The 21,042-nt window shown below is 40.0% G+C and overlaps 2 protein-coding genes across 3 annotated transcripts in view; both read left to right on the top strand.

Moving 5' to 3' along the window:
• The first annotated feature begins 3,839 nt into the window (after window positions 1–3,839).
• On the top strand, window positions 3,840–15,984 carry LOC131255349 (putative disease resistance RPP13-like protein 3). Its single transcript, XM_058256049.1, has 3 exons — window positions 3,840–3,989; window positions 14,022–15,865; window positions 15,981–15,984. The coding sequence occupies exons 2-3, from the start codon at window positions 14,061–14,063 to the stop codon at window positions 15,982–15,984; spliced, it is 1,809 nt and encodes a 602-aa protein (XP_058112032.1). The 5' UTR covers window positions 3,840–3,989; window positions 14,022–14,060.
• Window positions 15,985–21,042, top strand: part of LOC131256023 (disease resistance protein RPP8-like) — a 72,636-nt gene continuing 67,578 nt past the window's right edge. For both annotated transcript variants that reach the window (XM_058257020.1, XM_058257019.1), the window contains exon 1: window positions 15,985–16,762. In XM_058257020.1, coding sequence (XP_058113003.1) covers window positions 16,002–16,760 — 759 coding nt within the window. In that variant the 5' untranslated portion in view covers window positions 15,985–16,001 and the 3' untranslated portion in view covers window positions 16,761–16,762. The remainder of the gene's footprint in view (window positions 16,763–21,042) is intronic.

Genomic DNA, 21,042 nt, shown 5'->3' with positions numbered 1-21,042 from the left:
CCACACAAGTTTTTGAATCTGGCAGATATTTGTGTGTTATCTTCATCCAGATACGTGTGACCTTATATACAGGTTGGATGGCGAATAAGCATTACTGCGGGCTAGGAAGGTTTCGTTGGTGAGTACCGTTAATCCACTGTTTCCTGTGGTGTGGTACACTTAAGCTTCAGATTTGGTTATTTTTTAGTTTATGCTTAAAATGAGCTAGAAAAAACAGATAAACGGAATGGATACAAAATATTCATCAAGTTGGGCTCCACAGCGTCCAACCCAACCTAGCTGGATGGGTTCATTTATCATGTGGGTTACGGACGCACAAGAAATAAAACAAGAGAAATTGACTACCGTAGAACCCACCTTTTACCCAGCGTCTTTTCTAAGAACTCCTAAACTTTAACTTTCCAAAGCAAACCATTCTGTACGGACAATTTATTTGCAGAAAGAAGTACCCTTACATTCATAACCTATAGCTATGGATTATAACCGTAGGGATAGGTATTTAGCCACCTTTGGCCCACGGGTGCTTTGTTATGCAAATAGTATGTCCATGCAGAATGGTTTACTTTAGGAAAATAAAGTTTGGGAGCGCTTTGAAAAGACGCGGGGTAAAAGGTCGAATATACATTCATCAATTTCTTGATAAACAAATGAAAAATAGATATGTGCACGTAGATGAACTGAGAAGTATTAGAGTAATCAAACCGTTCAAGTCGTGGGACCTTCTCGAGATTGATCATTGGATTAGAATCTAAAAGATTGCATGACCATAATTCATTGATTGATGGACATTTAATTAACGGTTAAGATGACAAATGGTCTACATTTCTAATTCGAAAAACTAGTACATTACTTAAAGTCAAAATCTAATTTTCGGCCCAAATTTTTGGACGGTTTTATTTTTAGTTACAAGTAAGCTTTGTGTACAATCTCTGATTGCATGAGCATGTACCACCACTTTCGGTCAGATGTATCCAATAACTGCCCTTGCCAGGAACTATATGATACAAGCCAATATCTTTGTACGTACACGTGGTTTTTAATTATGAGAATTGGGTTAAAGTTTTAGGTAATCAAAGCCATTGATTTATTGTCTAAGAGTAGTTGGAATATGGTAGAAAAAATATTAATCATTGAATATTTTCTCAGACGGTTGAGAAAAGAAATATAATAACGGTTCAAATTCAAATTTAAAATATTTCTAATATCGATTCATGATATCTTTCTATACGGAATATTTCTTATTTATGATCCATCATAAGCTGGATGCAACATACCAATCGTACGGATTACTGAGAATTAGAAACGCGTGTAACTGTTCAAAGTTGCAGACCAGTGTATCATATAATTTCTCTAAGTACAGATAGCTCTGCTAGTTTGCCACCATTCTGGAAATGGTGGTGGCTCATCTTTTCGTATGTGGTACTCATTCACAGCTATCTAGACCATCCAAAATATAAGATGCATTAGGAATAGAAGCATTCCACAAATTATTTTTTTAAAAAGCAAAATCTAATCAAACAATCTCATCTCGTGTACATTACGCTGGTACCTCCGTGTACATTACGCTGGTCAAAGAACAGATTCCCATCCACATACGTCAAGGTTTTGAAGTGAAGATGTTTGCTACTCTTAACGAGTATTCTTGATGATAAGCTGAAACGTAAAAGTTACTTAAAATTGCATACATATCATAAAATTAAGCAAGAGTAAACCATCCAAATGAAGGCTTCCGGTTTAGATATATCATGATTTAAATAATTAAGCTCATTTTATTATTTTCATCTCAGATTGATGGATATTTATTGGACGGCTTAGAATTGATAAATACAAGGGTTGTATTTCAACAAACATATATTGTGAATGAGAGATAACGATAGTTAAAACAATAAGAATTTAAGATAGTGAATTAATATCAATGAGTTCCACAATTTAGTTGGTTTAAATTGAATTAATGTATATCACATGAACAATGTGTTAGTGACTGTGTATGAATGTCACGTGTTGCTTGAGTATCATATTTCAGCGCCTCCTTTCAAAGTCGAAGTCTTGAACGCTCACACGGCAACGCGGGATTACCGACACGGATTGGCCATTTTAGGTCATGAGTCCAAACATGAGCCGAGTCCAAATTTCAAATGGACAATACCACGTGAAATAGTGGGAATATTAACATTTATGGTTTAAAACTTCTTTAGACCCACCATGATGTGTATTTTCCATTCAACCAGCTCCTAATGATGATGCGTAGATTTAAGTGAAGGATTCAAAGGGAAAGCACAAATATATCTTCTATGGTTCTAAGGAAGATTTTATTGGTGTGTGTTCAATCTCACCATTTTCTATGGTGTGATTTTTCTAACTTTGGCGCAGCTTCATTTTGGGGCTTATATCCAAGAATGAACTGGCAAAGAGATGGGCAGACGGGATGAAACACATTCATCATAGTGGCCCAATAAAGCTTGTGCTTATGACAGCTCTATTTATATTCCTGCAGTTCTCCTCCGTTGGTATCTAGGCCAAGAAAGGTCTAGTGACCTTGGTAGCCGATGAAGCAGATTTTCTGTTAAAGCCTTTTGCATGAAGTTGCTGCGCAAGGATGTTGGGTGGGTCTCACTGACACGCTTGTGAGAATCCACCGCGTTTACCCCCCTTGAGAGCTCATTTAACGATATCATACCAAAAATCATGTGTATCTAAAACTTAAGTGAGTCACATGAGAGGAAACATTGGGGATTTAGTGTAAATCGTTTAAACATTTTTGGGGCCATAAAATTGTGTTTGGCAATTTTTATTGGTACTTCCACTTCATCCCAGTAGTAATGACCTTATAAACGGTTTGGATGACATATAAACATCAAGGTGGAGCCCAAGAAGGTTTCAATGGTAGAACTTTTTTTTTCAAATTTGTCATCTCACGTGACCCACTTTAGTTTTGGATCATTTCAATTTTTTGTCACATTTTTTAAAATAAACACACAAAACGGATGAACGGAATGGATTTATCACAGACATATCTGTGAGCCCCCACCTAGCATCCTTGTGGAGAAAGAAAGACCGTGGATCCCGGATCTCACCTGATCGGCTCCCACTGAACTTAGAAAATTCCACGAAAATTCCACGAAGGTGCCGATGCTGGATCATTTTCAAATGGCATGACACCTTCACGTGATGGTAATGATTATTTAGAAAAGTAACAGCGCTTGGTGGCCTCGTAATTCTACCCGGAGCGGATTAGATAAAACCCTATCCTTCGAGGTGGGTGGAACTCTTGGGTATGGGGCTCAGGTTAATACATTTGTCTTAAATTCACACCATCCAAACATTTTAAAAGCTCGTTTTAAGACATGATCTTAAAAATAAATCTGACAAAAATTTTAGGTGGAACACGCCAGGAAATGGTCATGATTGAATCCCCACTATTAAAATCTTAGTAGATTCCACCGGAATATTTATTTGCCATCGAACCTGTTAATAAGATCACAAACACACAGATGAAGAGATCAAACATATATCATTTTGATCCAAAGAATTTTTTGGCCCACAAGAAGTTTTTAATGATCAATCGCCACTGTTTCCTGTACCATGGCTCATGTGTGATTTGGAGCTACTTCATTTTTTTGATCATGCTCTAAAATGAGCTTTAAACAGGGATGAATGGCTTAGATGTGGTCACATACATCACAGTGGGCCCCACGGTTAGGGGATGCACGACTTTGGTGTATCCGGGGTCTCACCTTATCTGCTTGCGGATGGATTCCAGAGTTTTCTTCTTCCTTTTTTCTCTCTTTTTCTTTTTCTTTCCCTTATTTATATCTATTACCCTGTCTCTCTTTCTCTCTCTCTCTCTGCTATCTTTTTTTCATTTTCGTCTTCCATTTCTCCCTTCTTTCTGAATACTCGAAGAAACCCAGCCTTCTTCTTGAGCTGTTTGCCGGCCGGACTTTCAGAATTTCGACTTTGGATTTCAAGTCTTTTGCCCCTTTCAGAAGGTAAAACGTTTTTTCGTTATTATTATTATTTTCTTTTAATCTTTCCCCTCTCTTCTTGGGAAGCGGATTGGCTGATGAACCACACACCACCGAGATCTGGCCGGTGTGGGTACGTGTCGTGTGTAGACGAGTACTGCCGGTCCTCGAGCTCGTTGTACGAACGGTTCAAAGTAGATCAGAGTCATATGGCCCAAAATGATGTATTTATTATATCCACACCGTTCATCCATTTTGCAAAATTATTTTAGAGCATGACCTCAAAACTAATTCATATGCAAAGTTTAAGTGGACCACACCACAAATAGCAGTGGAGATAATGATTCTCACCGTTAAAAAAATTTTATGGCCCACCATAGCATGTATTTTCTATCCAATCTGTTAATAAGGTCGCATAAGACCTGGATGAATAGGAAAACTAAATATCATATTGATCCAAAACTTACTCTCTTTGCAATGGTAGTCGTCAATCCCCACTGCTTTTTGCCAGTGTAGTCTACTTAATCTTTGGATCTTCTTATTCTTTGGCTCAAGCATTATACCAGATGGTTGGGATATAATTCATACCTCATGATGGGACCCACAGAACCTAGATCGGCGGTGTGTAGTACACCAGCTAAGCCGCTGCCCTTTTCTTGATGAGTGGCTGCCCATGCGTATGGGGTCCACCGTAAAGTTTATTTGCCATCCAACCATTGATAAGGTCAACCAAACCACGGATGGAGGAAAAATACGAAGATGGGCTTGATCAAAAACTTTTGTGGCCCATAAAAAGTTTGGGACGGTCATTCAACACTGTTCCTAATGATATAATCCATTTGAGTTTTATATTTGTTGAAATTTTAGAATTACATCTTAAGATATAATCCAATGGTAGTCACTCTATCCCATTGTTTTCTCGGTATTGTCCACTTGGCTTTAGATCTGGTTCATTTACGTGGTCATGCCTAAAACTAATTTGAAAAAAAAAAAAAAAAAGATGAATGGTGTGGATGTTACACGTACATCATGCCACATGGACCAGTGCCGTGTCAATACTGGTGGTCTTCTGCGCCAGGCAATTTGAGCCCCCTAGTAATCTCCCTATGCCTTATCCGAGTAGATGGTACATCTACAGTTATGCCAACAAGATGAAAGGTTTGGATCATGTATCCAAGTACGATCCATCTACTTCTAGATGCAGGCTTTAAAAAAAAAAAAAAAAAAACAATAGTTGCGCTGCATACCGAAATGAATGGGGGCAGTTTGGGTGGTCTGTGGATCCCTAATTGTAGGAATTATATTCCTTTCATCCAGATCGTCCGTCCATTTTGAAAGCTCATTTTATGTCACGATCGCAAAAATGAAGCAAATCCAACTGTTAGGTGGACTACATCGGAGGAAACAGTAGCGATTGAACCCCACCATTAAAAACTTAATAAGGCCACTGGAATCTTGATTTGATCAAGATGATGAGACCACCCGACTAAAACTTTTGTAGCTCACAAGAAGTTTTCAACGGTGGTTACCATTTTTCCTATATTATGGTCCACATGATATTTGGATCTGATTCATTTTTTTGATCCTACCCTAAAATGAGTTTTCAAAACAAGTGAATGGCGTGGATATAAGTCACATATATCACAGTGGGCCTCGCGGTCATGGATCTCACCCAGCTTTGTGGATCCGATGATCCACCGAAGCCGCCCCCGAAATGAAATGCATGTGGTTGGTGGCCTTTCTTAATCAGTGTGAATTTTCAAACAAAAGTCAGTCAACAAAGGTTTATCCGTCCGTCGGGGATTGCGTATTCTCCCAGTACGCTGCTTGGTAATAACTGTTCATGCCTATCCATCCGTTTTGAAAAATCACAATAGGGCAGGATTTTAAATATCCGACAGATCCCAAACTCACGTGAGTCATACCATGAGAAAAAGTGGAGATTGAACGCCTGATATGTAGATATTTGTTCCTAAAGTGGTTTTGATGGTATATAAACATCAGTTCCCAGAAGCTTTCAACGGTGGATATAGTTGTTCCCATTGTACACCCATATAACATGGGTGTTATGGGTGTTACCCTTACGTTGGGGCCCTCTTGATATTTTTTGTATATCCATGCCGTTTATCTATTTCTCTACCCTAATTTTAGGATGAGATCCAAAAGATTATGTATATCTAAATCTTAGGTGGACCATAACACAGGAAATAGTGGTGATTGAGTGCTCACCATTCAAAATTCGAAGAGAGCCAATCCTAAGGTTTGACTTCAACATGTTGATAACACCAAGCAGATTTAGATGAAGGGAAAATAGAATGATCAACTTGATCTTCACCCAGATCCATAGCTAACTGGTAGACTGAGCGGAGATACCTCGATTCAACACCTGACGTGTACTAACAAGCTAACCAAATAAAAAACTTGATCCAGAAAAAAGTTCTGTGGCCCCACCATGGTACATATTTTGTATCCAAACCGTCCATCCATTTGGAGAGATCATTTTAAGTCATGACCTAAAGAATGAACCACATACAAAGCTTTAGTGGACCCACCACAGAAAATATTGGGGAGAGTGACGCACACCCTTAAAAACTTCTCAGGGCCACAAAAGTTTTTGATCAAGCTGATATTTATATTTTCCCTTCTTTCATGTTTGCATTAGCTTATGAACAATTTGGATCTCAAATAAACATAATGATGAACCTTAGGAAGTTTCCAACGGTGGGCGTCACTCTCGCCACTGTTTTATGTGGTCAGGTTCACTACAACTTTGGATTTGCCTTATTCTTTGCTCTATGCCCTAAGATAATCTCTCCAAATGGATGGGCAGTGTGGATGTAACACATACATCATGATGGATCCCACAGAACTTAATGACTTCTCCGCAAATCCGTGCGGATCGCGTCACGCTCAACTTGTCAATAGCTAATCCCCATCCGGTGACTTCTCTGCAAATCTGCGCAGATCGCGTCCTAACGCTGCGGTCTCTAGCTATGAATGGGCATGAGATTTGAGTGGTCACGTGATGTATGGGTTTTATCCACACCATCCATCCATTTTTCCTTATCTTTTCAAGGCATTAACCTAAAACTAAGGCATATCCAAATCTCAAGTGGACCACACCACATGAAGTAGAGGTGATAATGATTCCCACCATTAAATATTTTTTAGGGCCCACCGTGATGTTTATTTGACATTCAACCTGTAGATTAGGTCATATAGACCTAGATGATGGCAAAAAACAAGTATGAGCTTGATCCAAAAATTTGGTAGCCCCAGGAAGTTTTTAATGGTGAGAGTTCAATCAACACTGTGTGGCCCACTTGAGATTTTGATCTACCTCAATTTTGGGTTCATATTATAAAATTATTTTTAAAAATGTATGGACGGCTTTGATTTTTCACTAACATCTTGGTGGGACCCACCTAACATCCCAGCGGAAGAACTTCATGTGAAAGGCTTACGCCGAGAATAGGGTGAAGATGTGTGCCAGAGAAAAAAAAAACTCATTCTTTCAAACTCGCGCATAAGAGCGCTTTCATCCAGATCGTTGAATAATTGATAGCAAGGTTTACATGTCATTACATGTGAACTGGTGCATAGCTTAGCGTCTCTCTCTCTCTCTCTCTCTCTCTCTCTCTCTCTCTCTCTATATATATATATATATATATATATATATATGGGAAATGGTTTTATGCCATCAACCTCATGGGAACTTCCCATGAGGTCGAGCTTGGTGGGCCCCACCGTGATGCGTGTCGAACATCTACCCCATCAGTCAGATGCACCATTCCATGGTGGGCCTCAGGCTTAAAAATCAAGTCAATCCATGACTTGTGTGGGCCACACCACATACAAAAGTTGAGAGGGGTTAACCTCCCATTAAAACATTCATAATCATTTGTTGGGCCCATCGAGATGTGCTTCACAAATCTAGCCCATCCATTATGTCTATCCCACTTGGATGAGGGGTCAGACCAAGTTTCAGACGCATCCAAATTTTAGGTGGGCCTCACAAAGTGCTTTTATATGTGTTAGGCATGTCTACACATGATTTTAATTAGATGGTATGGCCCACCTAAGTTTCATATATGGTTGATTTTTGGGATATCCCATAATTTAAAGGGAACCCATCAAATGCACGGTGTTGATGTTCAACACGCATCACGGTGGGGCCCACATAGCCCGATCTCATGGGAAGTTCCCATGAGCTCAACCGCATAGAACCATTTCCCTATATATATATATATATATATATATATATATATATATATATATATATCTAGATCTATATATATATATATATATATAGGCCCCACATGGTTAGGGTAAAACCCCCCAAGGGGTTACTTGGGGTAACAGCTAATTCGCTCCCCAATTATAGGGCATCCGTTTTGAAAGTGGTTCGATTGGTGACCCCCCACCAACCCGCTATCTAGTGTCGAATCTCATGGTGCCTTACAATGATGTATGTGTTTTATCCATGCCATTCATCTATTTTGATAGCTTATTTTAGGACATGATGTATGTGTTTTATCTAGGGCTGAAAGTCAGGCGGGTTGGATCGGGTTGGTGCTTAACCCCAGCCCAACCCAAGGTTCCTATACCCCAACCCTAACCCAACCTGGGGCTGGGAATTCTCAACCCAAGCGGACTCAGTCGGGTTAGTCAGGTTGGTCGGGTGGATACATGCTAATATTTTTATTATTACATTAGTTTATTATATTTCAATACACATCTTATTTTTTGTACCTATGATTTTATTAATCATATGTGTAGTTATTTACTGTATAAAAAATAAAAAAAAAATTAAAAAAAAAACAAAACAACAACAGCAACTTTATTTTATTTTTCTAAACAAACTAACTAAAATATAGGACAACTACTCCTTTAAAAGTCGTGTTGTGAAGCATGCCATCTATTTGGGAGAGAGAAATCTAGCATATCTTAGTAGCCTAAGTCATTGCAAATAGCATGGACCAATGTGACACAACTGCACTGAAATCTAATGTGCCTTCAACACAAACAATCCACACTCAATTATAATTTATAAGTAATATATATATTTGGGTTAGGTTTAGGCTAGGCGACCCAAGACCTCAACCCGAGCCCGACCCAAGTTTTATTGGGTTAGTGTTTATATAGCCCAAGCTCGAGACCAAATCTAATACATCCTGCCTGAGCCCAACGTAATGTTGGGTCGGTCACAGGTCAGTCGAGTTGAACCCGCCTAACTTTTAGCCCTAGTTTTATCCATGGCATTCATCTATTCTAGTAGCTCATTTTAGGGCATGAACCCAAACATGAGGTAGATCTAAATGTTGGGTGGACCATGCCAGATGAAAACATTGGTGATTGAATTCCCTCTGTTAAAAACTTCCTAAGGCCCACTGTAATGTTTATTTGCCATCCAATCTAATGATTAGGTCATATGACCATGGATGAAGGGAAACACAAATATACAGTTGATCTAAAAGTTTTGGGGCTGCTAGGAAGATTTCAATGTTAAGAATTCAATTCTCAATTTTCCCTATGGTGTGGTTCACTTGAGCTTTTAATCTATATCATTTTTGGGCTCTTGCACTACGATGAGCAAGAAAAACGGATGGACGGCATGGATAAAACATGCACGTCATGGTGGGCCCCATAGAGCTTTGAGCTTTGAAACCAACTATTTCGCTGACATTGGGGTCACCATTCAAACCACATCATCCGTTTTGGTGGGATAAGGACTCTATGGGACCCACCGTGGTGTAAGGACTTTCTGAGACCCACCATGGCACATTGCGTAAGTACTATGTGACACCCACAATGGTGTTTGCATTTTAGCAACATCAACCATTTGTTTTGCCGACTCATTTTAGGGCATGGTCCAAAAATTGAAGGGATATTCAAAGCTCAAGTGGACCACACCACAAAGAAGTGGGGATTGAATACCTACCATTGAAAACTTCTTTTGTATTGTAGAAGTCTTTGGATCAATTTGATATTTGTGTTCTGGGTCTTTATGACCTTATGAACAGGTTAGATGGCAAATAAACATCATAGTGGACCTTTTGTTTTTGTTTTTGTTTTTTTTTTTAATTTTAACGCCAACATCATAGTGGACAAATTATGAACAAGTTGAATGGCAAATAAACATCATGGTGGGCCTTGGAAAAGTTTTAACAGTGGGCATCATTGTCCCCATTGCTTTCCGTGAGGTGGTCCACTTGGGGTTTGAAACTATCTCGTTTTTGGGCTCATGCCTTAAAGTGATTTTGCAAAATGGATGAACAGTGTGGATATAACACATATGTCATAGTGGGGCCCACAGAAGTTTGCCACCTCAGCAAGTCCGTTGTTATGTTCTATACTACCCAATCCGAGCCTAGGGAGAAGCGGTAACTAATGTGAAAATATGTAAATGAACAAAGTCTAATAAGCTCATTGGCATCTCTACTCTAATTCAGTAAGAGTTACTCTAATAAGCTCTTTTTCAAGTACGAAAAGTTATTATTTAAAATAAATACATTTAGAAAAATATTTAAATTATAGCTTTTTTAGGGACAATTGATGTCATTTTTAAAGATTGTGCGAGCTCCATTATAAAAGCATTCGAGATGGTTGTTTTGTTGGATCTTAGATGGATCGTGCCCCAAATGGTAAAAGACTAGATGGCTATATAAGATCTTCATATATTAAGACATTTGGGCCATCCATTAGGTCGGATATTAGATGCGGATCGTCTATATATGGAGCCCACCTTTGATGTGGACCGTCCATTGTGTGAGCCAAACTTTCAAAGTAGGTCGTCCATCATGCAAAACCCGTCTCATATGTATAATATTCATCATTAGGGGCCCACCTTGATGTAGGCCATCCATCATATGGGGCCCACCATCAATGCCAATTGTCCTTTATGTGAGGCTTCTCAATGTCCGCTACCCGTCACCTACACGTAGAGTCCACATTTGATATGTTCATAATGTGGGCCCTACCTTCGAAGTGGCTTGTCCATCATGTGGGGCCCACGTTTGATATTTTCCATTCATCATGTGAGGCTCACCTTCTATGTGGATCATCCATCATGTGGCCTACTTTGGATACGTGTCCTCCATCATGTGAGACCTTGGATGTGGACTGTCCATTAGGTGGGGCCCACTTGATGTGGACCGTCCATTACGAGGGGGGACACTTTGATGTGAGTCATCCATCATGTGAAGCCTGCTTCATCCATTATGTGGGCCCACCTTGATGTGGACCATTCATTATGTGGGCCCCACCTTCAATGTGGGTCATTCATCATGTGGGCCCACCTTCAATGTGGGTCATTCATCATGTGGGCCCACCTTCAATGACCATCATCCATCATGTGGTTCCCACCTTTGATGCAGACCACCCATAAAATGAGACCCACTTGATGTGGATGTTCCATCATGCTAGGCACGCAATTTGATGCATATCATCCATCATGTGGGGCCCACCTTTGATGTGAATCATTCATTATGTGGACCCACCTTGATGTGTACCATACGTCATGTGGGGCCCCCACGTTCAATATGCATCGTTCATCATTAGGGCCCCACCTTTGATGTCCACCATCCATAATGTCAGTCCCACCTTTGTCATGGACCATCTATCATATGGGGCCCGCTTGATGTAGATAGTCAATTATGTGTGGGCACATTTTGATCCGAGTCATCCATCACATGGGACCCACCTTTGATGTCCACCAACCATCATGTAGGTCCCACCTTTACTATGGACCATCCATCACGTGGATTCCAACCTTCAATATAGGTCATTCATCATGTGGGCCCACCTTTAATGTCAACCTTTCATCATGTGGCCCCACATTCAATGTTCACAATTTATCATGTGGGTCCCACCTTTATTGTGGATTGTCCATCATGTGGGGCTACACCTTGATGTGGGCCATCCATCATGTCGGGCTCACCTCTGATGTGACCATGCATTATGTGGGCCCACCTTTGTTGTGGACCATTCGTCATGTAGGGCCCCACCTTCACTATTGGTCGTTCATCATGTGGGCCTACCTTGGAGAGATTGTAAAGAAAAGAGAAGGGTGCAAGATGGAAATTATTTTAAAACTCTAAAGGACAAAATTGTTTAAAAATTGATTAAAAATACTATCTACCCACTTAAGCCAAATAATCTATTTTTCAAAAAGTAATCTTTTTTCCAACTTATAAAATCGAAGCTTATTTGATATTTTCTAAATGAATAAACTATCTAATTAGGCTTTTACCAAATAGCCTAAAATCTTTAAAAATAAAAATAAAAATAAAGCCAATAAACTCTTATTTGTAGAGATCCCAAACACCCTTTAAATATATATATTTTATTTTTTGTTCTTATATTTTATTAGCTAACCTCACCTTTTACATCATAAACCGCGGGTATACTAAACATGGGATTAGATGGGTTTAAGTGGGATGGAATTACCGAAATGTAAGGATTACACTTTGTCAGGGATTGTCTTCTAATCCCATGGCTCATAGGCCATCCCACTTCATGTTTGTGAAACGGATTGGCTACTCATCTTGCCACCACCGGTCAGTGCTTTATGGGCCCCACCATGATGTATATGTTTCATCCATATTGTCCACCCATTCTTCCATGTCATTTTATGGTATGAGCCCAAAAATGAGTTTGATCCAAATCTCAAGTGGACTGCACAGTTGGCCCTAGGAGGTTTTTAATGGTGTAATTCAATCACTACTGTTTTCCCTTGGTGTGGTCCACCTGAGATTTATATCTACCTCATTTTTGGGATCAAGCACTAAAATTATATTTTAAAATGGATGGATGGCATGGATAAAACACATACATCATGGTGGGGTCTACGTAGCACCGACCACTAGCCACTCAAAACTCAAAAGTAAGATGGCATAAACCCTTGCTCCGGCGCTGATTTCAAGAAGGGGCTTTCTTATGTGAGTCCCAAACAGGACAGTGCAACGATTCATGGGATCTTAAAACCCACTTCCACTTAATCCCATTTAAACCCCTGCGCCAAACACCCATTAACGATTTTGTGTTTTAGATCCAAAGCTAAAGTGTACCACACCACACCTAAAAGAAAACGGAAGGAATTGATGCTACCGTTGAAAAGTTCTTTTGAGTCCACAGAAGTGTCTGAAGAAGTTCATATTTGTGCTTTAGATTCATCTAAGTATGTGTGACCTTATGAGCATGTTAGATGGAAAATAAGCCTATCGATTGGTCTCATGAAGCTTTCAACTGTAGTTTGCTCAATCACCGCTGCTCTGTGGTTTAGTTCACTTGAGCTTTGGATATTACCTAATTTCTTGTATCATGCTTTAGAATTATTTAAAAAAATTAATGACCGGTGTGGATGTAACACAAAAGTCATGAGGAACCCGAAAGTTTCCATGCTCTAAAAGTTGCGTTGTGCCGATTTTAAATGTCATCAAGTAACAATGAGCAACAACACTGGAATTTCCGAAGTCTTCCACACGGCTACTCCCCCGCCACCAGCCCGATGGTTAGGTGTCGGTGCTTTGTGGGCCCAACCATGATGTATATGTTGTATCCATGCCATCCATTTATTTTTAAGGTAATTTTATGTTTCAAGCCCAAAAATGAAGTATATCCTAATATCAAGTGGACCACCTTACAGGAAACAGTGTTAATTGAACGTCGACCATTAAAACCTTTTTGGGGCCATAGAAGTCTATATGACCTAATCAACAGATTGGATGTCAAATAAACAGTACAGTGGTCCTTAGGAGGATTTTAATGGTGGATATCCAATCAATATTGTTTTCCATTGGTGTGGTCCACCTGAGATTTATTTACCTCTCATTTTTGGGATCAAGTGCTAAAATTATCTGTAAAAATGAATGAACGGCATGGATAAAAGACATACTTCATAGTGGGCCCGTAGAGCACCTACTATTAGCCACCGGGCTAGTGGCAGGGGAGCAGCCAATCCGTTTCCCAACAACACAGATGATCCGCACTCAAAGAGAGTCGTGGGTTTTACGAAAGCAGAAGATGAAATAACTAAGTGCGCCTTTGCTTTTGTAGGGAGAGACTTTCCTTGTTGAAGAAGGCTATTTTTTGAACATGGAAGCTCCTGAAGGAAGGGAGACAGAGAGAATGGCAAAGAGTGCTGCTCAATCCGCTGCAGAAACTCTGACCTATTTTCTAAGGCAGAAAGATTTTTACCTTCCCCATGTAGATAGGTGTGTTATGCCACTTCGAAACGAACTCAAAGCCTTACTCAAAGACGTGGATGGGATGCGCGGGTATAATGAAAGTGTTCAGCTAATAGAAGTAGCAAACAACATCAAGAACGTCATCGACTCCTTCATCTTTAAAATTGCAGAGCAACGAGGAGCGACGAGTGCTGGATTGATGAGTTACCAATCCACTTTTAATAGTGGCATCAAAGACATACCAGCCATTGAGGATCTTGGAAAGAAGATCTTCGACTTAAAAAGAAGGCTCGACGAGATCTTGTCCAACAGATCACAGTACGGCATCCACAATATACAGGCACGTGGAGAAGCTTCAACTTCTTCAAATCAAAGCCAGATACAGAGGGAGAAGAGGGCTCCTATTGTCGCTGAAGCCGAAGTGTTCAGCTTCGAAGACGAGACGAGGACACTGGTGGAGAGGCTGATTCCAGGAGATATGCGGCGTGTTGTCATTTCGATCACTGGTATAAGAGGAACAAGTAAGACTACTCTTGCAAAGGAAGTTTACCACCATGTACGGAAGAGTTTCGGTGTTCGTTTTTGGGTGAATGCGCCTCAAGAATATCTAGTGCGAGATATTCTTTTAGCATGTATCATTAGTATATGTCGATGGCGAGGCTCAATGGAGAGTGATAGTGAGGAAGACTTGCGGAGAAAACTCTCTTGGTACTTGGAACGGATGCGGTATCTGGTGGTAATTGATGGTATATGGTCCAGAGAAGCTTGGGATGGCTTGGTTACTGCATTTCCAGATTGTGAAAATGGCAGCAGAGTGCTGCTCACGACTCATAATGAAGAAGTAGCAAAGTATGCAGATACGCAGAGCACACCTCATAAATTACATATTCTCAATGAAAACGAGAGCTGGACATTGTTTTGCAAGAAAGCACTACTGGAAAATCCTTCTCCTGCATGCCTTCCAAATCTGGAGGAGTTGGGGAGAAGGATGGTTGCGAAATGCGGAGGTTTACCTCTAGCAATCACAGTCTTAGGAGGCGTCTTATCAAGGAAAGAGAAGTCAGTGTATAAGTGGGAGAAAGTGCTTAGAAGTGTGGAATGGTGGCTACATCAAAGTGAAGAAGATGCAATCTTGGGCATATTGGCCCTGAGCTACGATGACTTGCCCTATTACTTGAAGCCCTGCTCTCTTTATTTTGGAGCATTTCTTGAACACTCCGAAATCTGTGTGGATGAATTGATTCGGATATGTATAGCGGAAGGATTCGTGCAGAGAAGGGGAGAAAAAGAAATGGAAGACGTTGCGGAGGATTATGTAGAAGAGCTCATCAGTAGAAGCATGATTCAGGTGGCCGAAAGGAAAAGCAATGGAATGGTTAAAAAGTGTTGGATTCATGATCAACTACGCGACCTTGCGATTTCAAAAGCAGAGAGCGAAAGATTCCTGTACGTGTACGGTAACAAAGCGCCTACGTCATCCATCATGGCAGACCGACTTGCAATGACTAGTGGTGACATCAGCAACTGCATCTCTCTTAACAGCTCCACTGCACACCTCCGCTCTTTATTGGACTTCAGCTACGAGGGTGACTTGAGAAGGAAACTAGCCCTGAATACCCTGGGCGGATCTTTCAAATTTCTTAGGGTGTTGCATCTCGAAAGCGGAACACCCTTACGTGTCCCTGACGAAATTGGGGACCTAATCTGCTTGAGGTACCTACGTCTGCGGGCGTCAGAATTTCTACCATCCATCAGCCTGTCTAATTTACAAACTCTTGATATACGGCATTCACTCTGGTCAGGTCTGCTACTAGATGTTATTACGCAGATGAAACAGCTAAGGCACTTAATGGTAGGGTATGGTTGGTTCATCAGCGGCATGCAACTCCATCACTTGAGCAATCTCCAGACGCTGAAAGGAGTAAAGGCGGGCAGCTGGATAGAAGATGGGTTAGAGAAACTGACCAATTTGAGAGATTTGGAAATAGATGAAATACAAGGAGATGTCCATATGGCATTATCTCGTTCCATTAGTAAATTGGTCCACCTCAGATCATTGTTGCTAGATGCACTTTATCAATCGTGGATTCCAGCTTTTGAGTCCTTCTCAAAACATGAGCATCTATATAAAATGGAATTGATTGGACGTTTAGAGAAATTACCAGAGCCGCATGCATTCCCACCAAACCTCACTGAGCTATTCTTATATGGGTCCAAATTAGATCGAGACCCGATGGTAACACTGGAGAAGCTGCCCAACCTTCGGAGTCTCTGTATCGACAGCAGTGTTATTGGAGAAGACCCTTACATGGGAAAGGAAATGGTTTGCTCTGCTGGAGGGTTTCCACTGCTCGACACTCTGAATATTGTTGGATTCCATGAATTAGAGGAGTGGAGAGTGGAGGAAGGAGCTATGCGGAATCTTAGGTGTTTGGCGATTGAAGACTGCAAAAGATTGAAGATGCTTCCTGATGGATTGCGATATGTCATCACCCTTCAAGAATTGAAGTTGGAAGACATGTCAGAAGAAATGAAAGAAAGGGTGAGAGAAAATGAGGGAGAGGACTGGTATAAGATCCGAGACATACCCTCTCTTATCATCAAATAAGAGTAAGGATGTCTTTTTCTTTATTTAAATTTTATTTGTCTTTTCAATATTTATATATTTATTAAAATTGGATCCTCTGCCCGCCATATCAGCAGGGATTTCTTAATTGTTGCAATGTGATTAGTGGAGTCAGTGATAACGTAGCCATTCACACTGGAACAAGCAGGAAATCCCTGCTTGTGTCAAAGAGAAGATCCAAACTCTTATTTATCCTAATTGTCAGTGAGGGATGTTTATTGCCCCGTCCCACTGGCACCAGGATATCCCTGATGGCTCGATGTGGTGCATTTTTTTAAAATTTTTTCTTTGGTATTGTATTTGGAGGATCCACCTCCTCCGGACGCCGATTGCGCACTGAGCAACTCATCACGCTGAGAGTAAACTCTGTGGGGTCGACCATGATTTACATATTTTATCCACTCTGTCCATCCATTTTAATAGATAATTTGAGGGCTCTGGCCCAAAAATGAAGTATATCCAAATCTGAAGTGGACCTCATCACGGGAAAACAGTGTGAATTGAAATTCTATCGTCAAAAATTTCTTGGGGGCCACAGAAGTTTTGGATCAATCGGTTATCTGTGTTTTCCCTTCATTCATGTCTGTGAAATCTTATGAACCGGTTGGATGAAAAATAAACATCACTGTGGGCCCTACCAAGGTTTCAACGGTGGAAGTCAGTATTCCCACTGTTTCCTGTGGTGTGGTCCAATTGAGCTTTGGGCATGCTTCAATTGTAGGCTCAGCTACCAAAATGAGCTGAAAAACAGATGGACGGCATGGATAACCCACACACATTCACACTAGGATCAACTTAGTTTACTCAGTGAGATATAAGCCTACTGGTATCTCAGAACGCAATCCGATTTCACCTCCTCCGTGGAGGACGCGGATTGCGTCCTGTCCGAGCAGGGTTCTATGGGGCCCACTGTGATGTAAGTGTTTTATCCACTCTATTCATCATTTTTCTCATTTCATTTTAAGGTATGAGACAAAAAAACAAGGCAGGCACAAGGCTTAAGTGGACCACAAATTGGGGATTGAACGTACAGCATTAAAAACTTCTTGAGAGCTGGAGAAGTTTCTGATCAGATCATGCTGATATTTGTTTTTTTGCTTCATCCATGTCTACATGACCTTATGAATAGGTTTGGATGGTTAAAAAAAAAAAATAACATCACGTTTGCCCTTAGAAAGGTTTCAAGGGTGAGTGTCATTAGCACTGCAGCTTCCTTTGGTGTGGTCCACTAGAGCTGTGAACTTATTTCATTTTTTGTCTCATACCTTAAAATGATGAACAGTGTGGATAAAACACTTACATCACAGTGGGCCCCACAGAGCCCTGCCCAGACGCAATATGCATCATGTGTGGAAGGGGAATAGGCGAGGAAATCGGATTGCGTAGTGAGTTACTCAAACTCAGTTGGGCCCACTATGAATGTACGTGGTTTATCTATGTCATCCATCCATTTTTCAACCTCATTTTAGGCATTGAGACAAAAATTGAAGCTTATCCAAAGCTCAAGTGGACCATACCACAGGAAATCGTGGAAATAATGATTTCCATAGTTGAAACCTTGCTAGGTCCCACAGTAATGTTTATTTGTCATATAAACTGTTCATAAGATCATGAAAACATGGATGAAGGGAAAAAACAACTATAATCTTGATTCAAAACTTATGTGACCCCAAGAATTTTTCAACGGTAGACATTCAATTCACATTGTTTCCTATGGTGTGATCCATTTTAGACTTGTATATGCTTTGGTTTTGAACTAGGGCCCTAAAATTATCCGGTAAAGTAGATGGACGAACTGGATAAAATACATAAATCATGGTGGACACCACAGAGCTTACTCAGGACGCTTAGCGTACTGAGTTACTCAATACGCAATCCGCTTCCATAGGTGAGACCCTGGCCTCACCCAAGATGGTGGGGTTCCTACTGTACAGCCCACCTTTATGTATGTATTCTTTATATATTCACACTGTCAATCCGTTTTTCCGTGTCACATCAATTCTACCCTATTTCTACCGATTCCTACAATGGCCAATCAAGAAAGCTTGATGATTAGGAAATTTTCATTCTTCTCAATACCATGGTGTACATTTGTTGGGCGGTTTGGATACATAAAAATATCACGTGGGCCCCACAAATCTCCACCTTATCACTTTTTAAAGAAAAAAGTGCCAAGAGAGAGAGATGCTTGGGAGAGTAGCTGGAGAGCCCTCTCACAACCTAGGGTTTGCATTATATATGACATGTAAGAGAAAGAGAGTTGGGCCTAAAGGTGGGCCCAGACCTAAAGATAACCCAAATGGTCCTATTTTCTACACTCCCCCTCAAGCTAGGCATATATATTGTGCATACCCAACTTATTACAAATTTGTACTCCCATATCCTAAGTTAATGCTTTTGTAAAAATCTCTTAGTTACTACTTTGATTGAACATATGTTTGATGACGATCTCTTTAGATGCGACTTTCTCTCGAATGAAGTGACAATCCACCTTTATATGTTTAGTCCTTTCATGAAATATTGAATTATTGACAATATGGATAGCTGCCTAATTATCACAATGAAGGATCATAAGAGAGATGTCAAAAGAATTCTTGAAGAAGGGATGTCACTCAAATCATTTCACAAACTGTGGCCCATAACCCTATATTCAGCCTCAAGCACCGGACCTAACCAATACATTCTTTTTCTTAATGTCCCACATCACAAGATTACCTCCAATCAAAGTACAGTATCCGAAGGTGGAACGTTTATCAATCACAGATTTAACCCAACCTACATCTGTATATCCATCAATGCGAAGATGAGTATTAGACTAATATAATTAACCTTGTCCAAGAGTCCCAAGTAGCGCAGAATACGAACCACAACCTCCCAACGTGGTACTCTTAGCTTATGCATAAATCAATTAACTAGTCTTACAGAAAAAGAGATATCTGGTCCAGTTACCGTAAGATATAGATTATTTTTCCAACTAGTTGACAATATCATTCGGGTTCTTCAAACAGGTCCCCTTGATCATCTACCAATTTACTATTTAGCTCCATTGGAGTGTCACATGGTCTATATCCTAGCATTCATGGCTCTTCCATATTATACTTTTGATAGTTTAAAGTAATTCCAACAGTTGAGCATGCACCTTTATTCCAAGAAAGTAACTCAAGGTGCCTAGATCCTTAGTTTGGAATTGCAACTAAATATATAGTGTCTACCTGTGACTATGATGTCGTCGACATTCATAAACAATCAAAATCACAATCCTTTTCACAATTCGGTTTATATATGAAAATGGAGTGATCCACACAACAATAATGGAAAGTAGTATAAATAAGAGCATCACTAAACTTCTCGAACCACGCAATAAACCTCAGGCAATGAAGTTTACAAACGCTCCCCCTCTCCCCCTGGGCAATGAACCCCGATTATTCCATGTAAACTTCTTTTGAAAAATCATCATGTAAGAAGGTATTCTTCACGTCTAGTTGATAAAAGGGACTAGGATCTGGTAGCTGCAATTGAGATGAAAAATCGCTCCAAGTTTAGATTAACCACAAGAGAGAATATCTCCTCATAATCTAATTCAATTGTCTGTGTATAACCTTTTGCCAGGAGAGTACCTAAGAAAGATACATTTTATGGCTCTCGAGTCCATTTTATGTAAGGGGGTACCAATACTATGAAGAAATGTAATACACCCAAACACACAAGGAGGAAGAGAGTGATTTTTTTCCAGGGAATAAAAGAGAGAAGGGTGTACACCCATGCAAAACAGAGGATGGTTAGCGATTTATAAGATAACAAGCCATTAGAACTGAATAGTTCCAAAGATACTTTAGAACATTCATGTGTATCATGAGGGAGCGAGCCACTTCCAGAAAATGTGTAGTCTTAGATTCAGCAACACTGTTTTGTTGCAATATATATGGGCATGATATTTGATGTGTAATACCGAAGTAATATAGGTAAGTCTAGAAGTGACTAGATAGATACTCAAGAGCATTATTTGAATGTAAGAATTTTACTTATCTTTAGAGCTGAGTTCTAATTTTAGCATGAAAATGTTTAAAACATTCAAAAATCTTCGACTTATCATAAAGCATATAGACCCATGTCACATGGAAGCAATCATCAATGAATGAAACAAAATATTTAAAATTACTCAAACTTGGGATCTAAAAGGGTCCCCACACATCTGAATGAACTAATGCAAATAATTCAGTTTCATGGTTATTAATTTGAGAACTAAAACTAGACCTAGTGTGTT

Source organism: Magnolia sinica, chromosome 9 (assembly GCF_029962835.1).
Source record: "Magnolia sinica isolate HGM2019 chromosome 9, MsV1, whole genome shotgun sequence".
NCBI classification, from domain to species: domain Eukaryota; kingdom Viridiplantae; phylum Streptophyta; class Magnoliopsida; order Magnoliales; family Magnoliaceae; genus Magnolia; species Magnolia sinica.
This window is presented reverse-complemented; position numbering and strand designations above follow the sequence as displayed.

Coding starts and splice junctions, on each gene's coding strand:
- LOC131255349 (XM_058256049.1), top strand. CDS start 14,061: ATGGAAGCTCCTGAAGGAAGGGAGACAGAGAGAATGGCAAAGAGTGCT.